Source organism: Corticium candelabrum, chromosome 8 (assembly GCF_963422355.1).
Source record: "Corticium candelabrum chromosome 8, ooCorCand1.1, whole genome shotgun sequence".
NCBI lineage: Eukaryota > Metazoa > Porifera > Homoscleromorpha > Homosclerophorida > Plakinidae > Corticium > Corticium candelabrum.
This window is the reverse complement of record NC_085092.1, coordinates 8,463,382-8,472,438: the sequence shown is the minus strand read 5'-3', so window position 1 is coordinate 8,472,438 and position 9,057 is coordinate 8,463,382. Positions and strand designations below refer to the sequence as shown.

The 9,057-nt window shown below is 41.8% G+C and overlaps 1 protein-coding gene across 6 annotated transcripts; it reads left to right on the top strand.

The window, feature by feature from the left end:
- Window positions 1–586: 586 nt before the first annotated feature.
- Window positions 587–8,626, top strand: LOC134183411 (uncharacterized). 6 transcript variants are annotated; one of them, XM_062650937.1, is made up of 6 exons: window positions 587–799; window positions 864–1,046; window positions 5,060–5,223; window positions 6,328–6,782; window positions 6,838–6,880; window positions 7,379–8,626. In XM_062650937.1, the coding sequence occupies exons 4-6, from the start codon at window positions 6,742–6,744 to the stop codon at window positions 8,201–8,203; spliced, it is 909 nt and encodes a 302-aa protein (XP_062506921.1). In that variant the 5' UTR covers window positions 587–799; window positions 864–1,046; window positions 5,060–5,223; window positions 6,328–6,741; the 3' UTR covers window positions 8,204–8,626. The 6 variants fall into 6 exon arrangements, with proteins under 6 accessions (XP_062506921.1, XP_062506919.1, XP_062506917.1 ...); XM_062650939.1 differs by having other exon boundaries at window positions 590–799; window positions 7,210–8,626; XM_062650935.1 differs by having other exon boundaries at window positions 6,328–6,880.
- The last annotated feature ends 431 nt before the right edge of the window (window positions 8,627–9,057 follow it).

Here is a 9,057-nt window from a genome sequence, read left to right as displayed (position 1 = left end):
CAACGTTGTAGGAAATCATACTGTTAATGTATATCAAATATAATAGATTGTACGTGTCATGCATGCCAGTTTGATTACCAGGAGTTTCCAAGGTTTGTTGTGACTCTGACTAGCAGCATTTAGTCACTCTACCTGTTGTGTTCTTCTAACTAAACAGCTTAATTAATTGCTGAAAGATCTGGTGGGCTATCGTTACACCACTCTCTCTGGATTCACACACACACACACACACACACACACACACACACACACACACACACACACACACACACACACACACACACACACACACACACACACACACACACACACACACACACACACACACACACACACACACACACACACACACACAACATCATAGCAAGCCAGGAATAGGTACATATATATCTTTGATATTTGGCTAACGATTACAGATGCGTTAGAGATGCGAATCAAGCAAATGCATCTAGGGTCACGTGCACTGAATAGGCGGTACAGTACACGCGATGTCTGGGTCGGCATGAGCACACTGATTTATTGGCTGTCTGTAGGTGCTCGTTGCTACCTAGTTGCGTACGTATTGGCAGCATTAGCTAAAGCCGCGAGTCGCGTGAGTGAAGAGAAGACGTGGAAGCCTAGGGCAATGGGAACAGTTTGATTCAGAAATTTCGCTAATTTTAGGGAACGTCGATATTAGGATGTGAACAGTTGAGTTATGAATTATCACTGTTACTTTTAGTTACTTTTGAGTTTCGTCTAGACATGTTCTAGTCACGCATTTTTGATGGGAGGTCCAAAGTAACACCATATATGGAAGGTATTTACATATTTGGCGCAAAAACGTTGGCGCTAATTTGGGCTGCGTGCCAACACCTTTCTAGTGGGCAACTTTATCTAAATCTATCGATCACATGACACATACGGTCTCCTTACGTCATTTTGTTTCGGTGGAAGAACAGCAACAAGGCGGAGAGCCAGAGGCGAGGGAGCGACTTTCTCACGGGCAGAACTCGCTCCAGCACATTCGATCACACTGCAAGTGCCGAAAACATTACAAGTGAATTGTGAGTGACGTACGTGTCTCAAGGGATTGTTGAAAAAGCTAGGTTGTTATGTAGCTAGCTACATTGTACTACTAGCTGCATTGTTTGTCGAAAGTGCATGATGCAAGATCAGCCGAGGGACCTGGGCTATGGTACAAGCCTCGCCATACATGCTACCTTTGTGCTACTATTGTCTAAGCTAACTAACTGATTGAGAATTAAAACAAGTCTGTAGATCACATTATAGCTTAGCCACAGTTAGCATTGATGTATCCAATCACTTATTTTAATTCTTGTTGTTTTCCTGTTTTGCATTTCCTGTTTTGCATTTGTATGAAAAATAATACAGACACCCTACCATAATTATTGTTGTTTAGTGTCACGCTCATTTAGGCAAATTTGTGCCCCTTCGCTGCCCTACCCCCTTCACCCCCATATATATGACTATAAATGTCGACTGATGCTGAAACCTTAATTATTTTTTCAAAGTACATTTGTCTGTTCATGGCCGTGTTTCTTTCACCTAATGCAGCTAATCCAGATTAGATGGATTACATGGATGAGGTTTGTGTGCATTTCTTTCATCTCTTCTGAGGTGCTGGATTAGCTAATCCAGCTCATCTAGCTAATCCAGCTGATACGCGGATTAGACTGATTAGATGAGCTTTGCGCATGCTCAGTTATTGATTGCTCATGGAAATGCCAGTTGGTTTAGCAGAGAAGCCGTTCTCAACATAAGCAGTGAGGAATTAGTCAGAACGCTGACAGATTGAGACTCTTCCTCGTGTCTGGCGACCATCCGGTGAATGTTCGTCATCCCAGTGCCCTCTAGAGGAGTCCGAACCAATGACGCATTGGTTGCAGCAACAGAAGTTTGCAGAGCAAGGCTGCTCTTATTCAGCAGAAGATTCAGGTCATTCAGTAGTTGGTGACAGCTACACATGATCGAGGAGAGACACGCTGTTGCTTCTCACCCTCATCTGAGAACACGAGGAGGAACTCAGTGACAAGAAGATGAGAAAGAGCAAAGTTTGGGACGCTATTGACACAAAGATGAGGGAGAGTGGTTATAAAGTGACAAGAAAGCAGTGCAACAGCCACTGGAAGACACTAAGCCTCAGTTCGACGAACTGTTGACCATAACAGGCAAACAGGTATTTGATACATGATATAGGACTAACAATAAATTTGTTGGAACTTTGCTATAATAATTTTATCTGTGGTAGGTAAAAATCGGAAGACATGCGAATATTTTGACGAACTTAATGGTCTACTAGGAGATCAACCAGACACTAATCCAGTCAGTTTAGCCAGGAGCAGTTCAGCCTGCTCCAGCCATAATTCAACACCACAACTGGTCAACCTGACAGAGATTACGACGCAGTTGATCTTGAAAGAAGTGAACTGGACTGTACTAATGATACCATCACGAAGTTGCTTCGAATGATGGCATAGATGATTTCACACACCATCCAGCCAAGAAGAGGAAGTTGATGTCTAAATTCAGAAAAGAGAAATTGAGCAAAAGCCAGCTTGTGATCAACTTCAGCAAATGGAAGATCGAAGGGTGAAAGAAGAGAATGGTGTGAGTTTCTCAAACAGAATAAAGCTCAAAAGGTTACAATAATGAAAGACCAACACTCCAACAGTTAGTCAACAAACACTAGTTAAGTAGTAGCTTGATAGTTGAACTCAACATGACAAGGTACTATCTACAGCTATTGCCTCTGTTTTCTCCATAGTACTTCCATGATTTGGTACCTTCTATGTTTGGCAGCAGTAGCATCTCTTGCAGTATTACTGTCACAGTAGATCCCTCATTGTTTGACACGTCATCCAGGAAATACTCAACATCATCTTCTGATAGAAGATATATGTTATGAAGTGTGCAACACATAAGAATTATGCTAGGGATGTCCTCCACTTTGTCAATGTCCATGTATTTTAAACGGCGAAAGCGGCCCTTTAGCAAAGCAAATGCACATTCAATTACCATGCGAGTTGAAGAATGGAGGTAATTGTAGTGAATTTGCTTGTCACTAAGGTGACCATTGTCCCGGAAAGGAGGCATTAGCCAAGTTGTCAACAGATACACTGAATCTTTGAGGAGGTAAGTCTGCGACGGAAACAGACTACTGCCAAGGTCCATAGCTTTGGCAACAAGATCAGAATTCCTCAACACTCGTGCATCATGTGTGCTTCCAGGCTATCCAGCAAAACATTTTATAAAATATAATTGATAGTTGCAAACACCTTGAAGGACAATCGAATGGAAATTCTTTTTGTTTATGTATGTCTTTTGATTCTTTGAAGGAGCTTTGATTGGGATGTGAGAGCCTTCTATAGCTTCCAAGACTTTGTGCAAACCTGCATGCCTATGAAATTCCTCACAGATACGTTTAATCTCATTGTCAGTAGATGGCCAAGAAATGACATCAGAGGTCCAGTTCCTGAGGATGGCTTCAGCACCTCTCCTAACTGTTCAATAGATGCTTGCTTCACACACACACACACACACACACACACACACACACACACACACACACACACACACACACACACACCCAAAGCGGTCTGCTACACTGCGATATGTCTCTTGAGTTGCAAAGACCTAAAGACGAATTGACAATTGTTTTTCTACATTTATTGGTGCTCTCCCACCCCTTCTGTCTTGAGAAGCTAACGGTATTCCATCACAATGTCTTAAAGAATTAATGAGAATATCAACAGTGCTTCTCGTTACTCGAAAGTGTCTTCTGAACTCTATGAAATCATTTAGGGGCACTACCTGTTTCACTAATACGAGATAAATTTCTTCTATCAAAAGCACTCACTAGGGGGCCCAGGTTATAGACGCCACTTTGAAAGAGTGCCAACAGAGTCTCTACCTTGTCTACATGCATGATAATGAGAATAGAAGCAATTGTCACAGCCAGACAGCAAATTTCACACGGCACATCTTGTCGAGGCAAACTCAGTGCGCATGCTCATCTCATCCAAGGCGTTTATTTGTTTCGCTCCATCTCTTATCCGTACCTAATCTGACTAACCTGAATTAGCTGGATTAGGTGAAAGAAACATGCCCTATGTTGTAGTGTGACTTGATGTTTGGCATTTGAGTTAGCCACATCTGGTTTGCTGCTGCAATTAGGGAATGAATGTTTGATGCTTTTACCTCAACCGGGTGCTGCATAAACGTCTTGTTATTAGTTACAGTTATGCTGACTAGGGTTGCACTGATAATCAGATCAGCTACCGTTTACAGGCCAATATTGGGATATCGGTTTTATTTTGCATCGATGCTATGCATAGCCAATAAATTGTGCACATCATGCAGTTAGTCTGTAGAGTGGCCACATGGCAGCTGACAAGTAAGGAAGTCTCCTTTACGGGATCATTGAGGTGGCTGAGGGCACAAAGTTTGCTCATTGCGAAACTTGCAAGACGCTGATATCACATGCCAGCCAGACAACAAAAAACCTTGAAACCCTTGACATCATCTTAGGATGCAACATCATGATCGAAATGCCTTGTACAGTATAGAAAGCCATAGAGGCGGTGGTCAAGGCTAAAGACTAAGGCATCTGTGGGTACTTGTCAGCAATCGCTGTTGGAGGTATGAAAGTAGGACATACACGTAACATGATGCATGGGTGCAATGCTGCAATGCGTGCACTACTTTATTACTGAATAATTAAAAAGGAATTTTGAGCTGTGTAAAGCATTAGTGTTCTACAGGGTTCTGCCTGCGGTGGTCGGAGGTGGTCAGGCCTGACCATCACTCGACAACACCGGCCATCACTCCAGATGTTCCAACTACCACTATATATTTTAGCTAGTGGTTTACTTGCTCCAATGGATGACAGACGTCTAACCATGCCATAGTCTGTGGTACTGGTTACTGTTATAGACACTGTCACATGCTAGGGTAGGTGCAGTGCTATCTTCTCTCATGTTTCTAGCAATCACATGATGGGATTACTGCTGTACTTGTATGTACTAACACATTAAGTAATTGCTGTTTTGATATGTAGGACTCTACTACTAGATTTAAATGGCAGTAGCTCAACCGAATACAGATGGATATGTAAGCGATGAGGACAGTGAACATATGCTAGAGTGGAGGAAGCTGAAAGAGGACTTTCTAGGAGACAGAAAGGAACCTGTCTCTGAGATTTCCTCAGCTGGAGACCTTCAGGTTTGTCAAAGGCTAATAATGTAGCAGCTTGTACAGTTCGTGCCATAATTATTGAGACTCTTTCGGCGAGAGTGTGTCACACATGGCGCCAACTTTTACTAACAGCTGTCTGCGAAAGCATTCTCTTGCTTTCAGAGGAGGATAGTGATTTTCTAGATGTGTCTGGTATTCCAATGACAAAAGTTTGTGCTATCAATATTTAGTACGACCTCCAATGTTTGCACTAGATTGATCTAGATGGCTATCGTAATGCATAAATAGTTTTGGATATCAATTGCGTAAGACCCTCCCACACATTTTACGGTTTAGTATCCTGGCTCCAGGTCTGTCTTGTTCTTTGGCCGCTTCTTGTCTACTTCGCGTTTCATCAAACTCCATAAATTTTCTATTGGCATCAGGTCTGGTGAGTTGACAGATCAGTCACGATTGTGAACGTATCTGCTAGCGAGAAAATCGAAAAAAGATCGATCTTTTGTTCTTCTAGACCTGTCAGCTTGTGCAGTGTCCTGTTGCAGCCTCCAACCATTGTGATAGAAAGCGTTTGCAGTTTCAAACGAACTCTCATGTAGGATGGATTGATAGAGTCAAGTTGAGGTTCTCGCTAATTCCATTATGCCTCTGGCGCTAATGCCTTCCCACTCGTGTAGTTTAGTTTTGTTTTGCTTTTTGTAACAAGAGATGTTGGGTTACTGTCTACAAGAGCCCAAATACGACAAGAGTTACGATACAATAATTGAATTGGAAGGCGTGCTGAAGATTGTGTTCTGTCAACTGTCATGGTGGTGGTGCAGACACGTTTCCAATCTTAGACATCTAGCTGATGACAACGATCCAACTCAGCTGCGTACTGACTCAGAATAGAGGCTTTTGTATGCATGGCATGTGTTTCTCGCTATTTGGTTTGTTAGTTTGTAGGTATATTCTAGATTTACGCGGTTTTTGGCAAGACTGTACGAAACCGGAAGCGTCTCAATAATTAAGGCACGATCTGTATAATACTTGGGTGATGTGCATGCTTGTGCATGTAGTACTTTAACTATGGTCATGTATGATGGGATTATCAAATCTAGTAGATTGTGTCATGCATGCCAGTTTGATTACCAGGAGTGACTATCGCCGAGGATTGTCAATCCAGGGAATGACAAGGGCAGAGTGAGACTGGGTCGAGTCTAGAGTACCTGCATGCTGCTTCAAAGATAGAGTTGAAATACTTTGACGATGAGTGTAAGTCCGTCTTTCCCCCTGTGCCCAAACTTTTGCTGCCTAGTACATCTTTTCTATGGTGATTGTAAGTCAACAGTTGATAGTTCCCAACTATGCGGTAGCACTTTAGGGAGGTGGGCGTGCTTCTTGTGGACAAAGTTCGTGCTTTACATTGGTCTGGTGCCAAGTAAAACAGGTATGGTGTGATATTACATGACACCTATACAGTGAAACCAATAGTAGTTAGAACGTCAGAGAGATTGGTGCGCTGTGTATGCTCGGATCAACAAAACTCGTGCACTCATTCACATTCACATGGTAGTTGCAGCAGCCGCTTCTAGCGCTACATGTGACAGGTGAGTGAATGATGACATGTCGCGAAGGCTTCATTGTTGAACGCTTGACTTCTAGGTTTGAAAGGATTCAAGTGGCACATGAGCGACAACAAACAGAGGTCAGTACACGCTTCTAGCTCTCAGAGAAGGACAACTAGAAAGATTTAGCTGTAAACAATGGAAATTTGTAGTTTGGGTGCGAGCTAGGCTTTGGGAGTCACGCCAAATCGATTCATGAATAGTGCAGATGAGGCAACAGAAGTTCGTTTAAACGTGTGCAAAGCTTTCCACTGTCTGTTGGATGTGCAACACACCCTACGCCATCAAAAATGTTGTGCAATACCTCTATCTACTGTACATGTGTAGCTCTAGGCACAAACGCAGAAATCAATATCAATTATTTCTTTATTATTATGAGTGAAATCGACTGATATTTCTTTTCCTGCAGATGCTCAGGTTTGTCAAGTGGTTGCTAGGATTGAAGAACAATGGTTTTAATAGTGGACTGTTCGTGTTATTGCCTACTGCTTGATAATATGGTTCTTGGCAAACAACAGATAGTGTTGTATATTTTCCTAATTGTCTGTGTTACAATAAAACATTTCTTCTGATTACAGGTTTCTGGTGGAGACGTCATCATGCTGGAAGGAAGTGTAGAGTCAGATATGACATTGATAGCAAAGAACAATGCTCTGGAAACAGTGGTAGATAAACTCTTTAAACATTGTATGAAGAATACTTGTGCCAAGCATCGTTTTGAATGTAAATTGCAAGCTATGGAGAAAGCAATGAAAGATAACATAATGGCTGTTCCAACAGCAGTTCAAACGCTTGTTGATGTACAGCAGGAAACAATACCTAACTTGATTAGACAAAGAGCATGTCATCAACCAGCACGTTTACAGCAGCAAACTGATGAATGCACTACAGAACCGGATGAAAAAAAGGAACTGGTCAAGATGGCAGCTGAACAAATGCAGATAAAGGAGGAGAATAGTACTTTGACTAGGCGCAATGCAGATCTAATAGAGGCACTACGCGCTCTGTTTGTTGTAAATGGAAAGAACCAAGAGATTTTACAAGTAGAGACACCACCGAGTAATTCAGCTGCAAGAGCACCTAACGAAAGTGAGTTTGATCTACCAAAGAGCAGTGAAAAGAAAGTTGAGAATGGAGATCTGGTTGATGAAACCAGAGCTCTGAAGGCTGAGAACGTGCGTCTAAGAGCTGAAATCATGCATCTAGACACTAAAAAAAGAGATATGACACAACAGTATGAAAATGAACTGTCTCTTGGTCGGAAGAATGAAGAAAGACTTAGAATTGAAATCCAGAAGCTACAAAGGCAGCTGAGAATCAGAGATTATAGTAGCGACAAGAAGGTTCCAGACAGTGGTTTACCATCAACAGACTATCCAGTCAAGAACAACAAGGAATCATAATGTTGAACATGTATCCAGCATTGCAACGTATCAGGGAGGTTCTGATCTAAGAGGACGATGAATTGTACACGAAGAGATTTGTCATCCAGCGCCGAGCGCCAACACTGAGCGAAACCATTGTTGAGCAATCTGCATGTAAATAGCAACAATTCAGCAATATCTTGTGCTGTTTGTGCTGTACATACAGCCACAGCTGCAGCAACTGTAGTAACTTAAAGATTATGTTTTATGCTGATTGATGCAGGATGAAGTATGTAGTCATAGTACATTATAGAACTACAATATTGTTGTTGTTAATTCTGTTGACAACATAAGGATATTATAGTGTTGACTAAAGGACTGGAGAATTAGGGAGCTGTGTTTAGCCCTGTATCTAATCTATACATGAACCTGTCAGTTTGCAGTGCAATTTGAGCACATGCAGTAAAGGTAATGCTGGTTCTGTTGTTAGTTGCATGGACTCTATACAACTACTTTGGTGTCTGGAAGAGCTCTGCATGACCAGATCGTATTGTCTAGCTGTGCTAGCTGGGCTATTGGTAGATTCCAGGAAGTTGATTGGAATGCATTACAATAACAGATATATCTAATTCAGACATGGACCAGTGGTGTTTGGTATGTATATATTCATCAGTAAATATGTCTGCTGGACTTGTACTACCAGACAGCATGCCTATATATAACAGATGAATTGACAGTACATTGCCATGGCACGTATGAGTGAGGTGAATTAGTTCATTAGCTTGGATTTTTGATTACAGTACAAACTAAGTAATCATTTGGGCAAGTTGTTGGTAGACATTGTTAACTGTTTTAGTAGTATCGTCGGTCAATAATACTATAACTAATATTAT

Bases quoted from the DNA above. Each gene is read 5' to 3' on its own strand.
- LOC134183411 (XM_062650933.1), top strand. From the start codon at position 5,080: ATGGCAGTAGCTCAACCGAATACAGATGGATATGTAAGCGATGAGGAC. The intron at 5,224-7,378 runs GTTTGTCAAAGG...TTCTGATTACAG, and splicing joins CCTCAGCTGGAGACCTTCAG to GTTTCTGGTGGAGACGTCAT.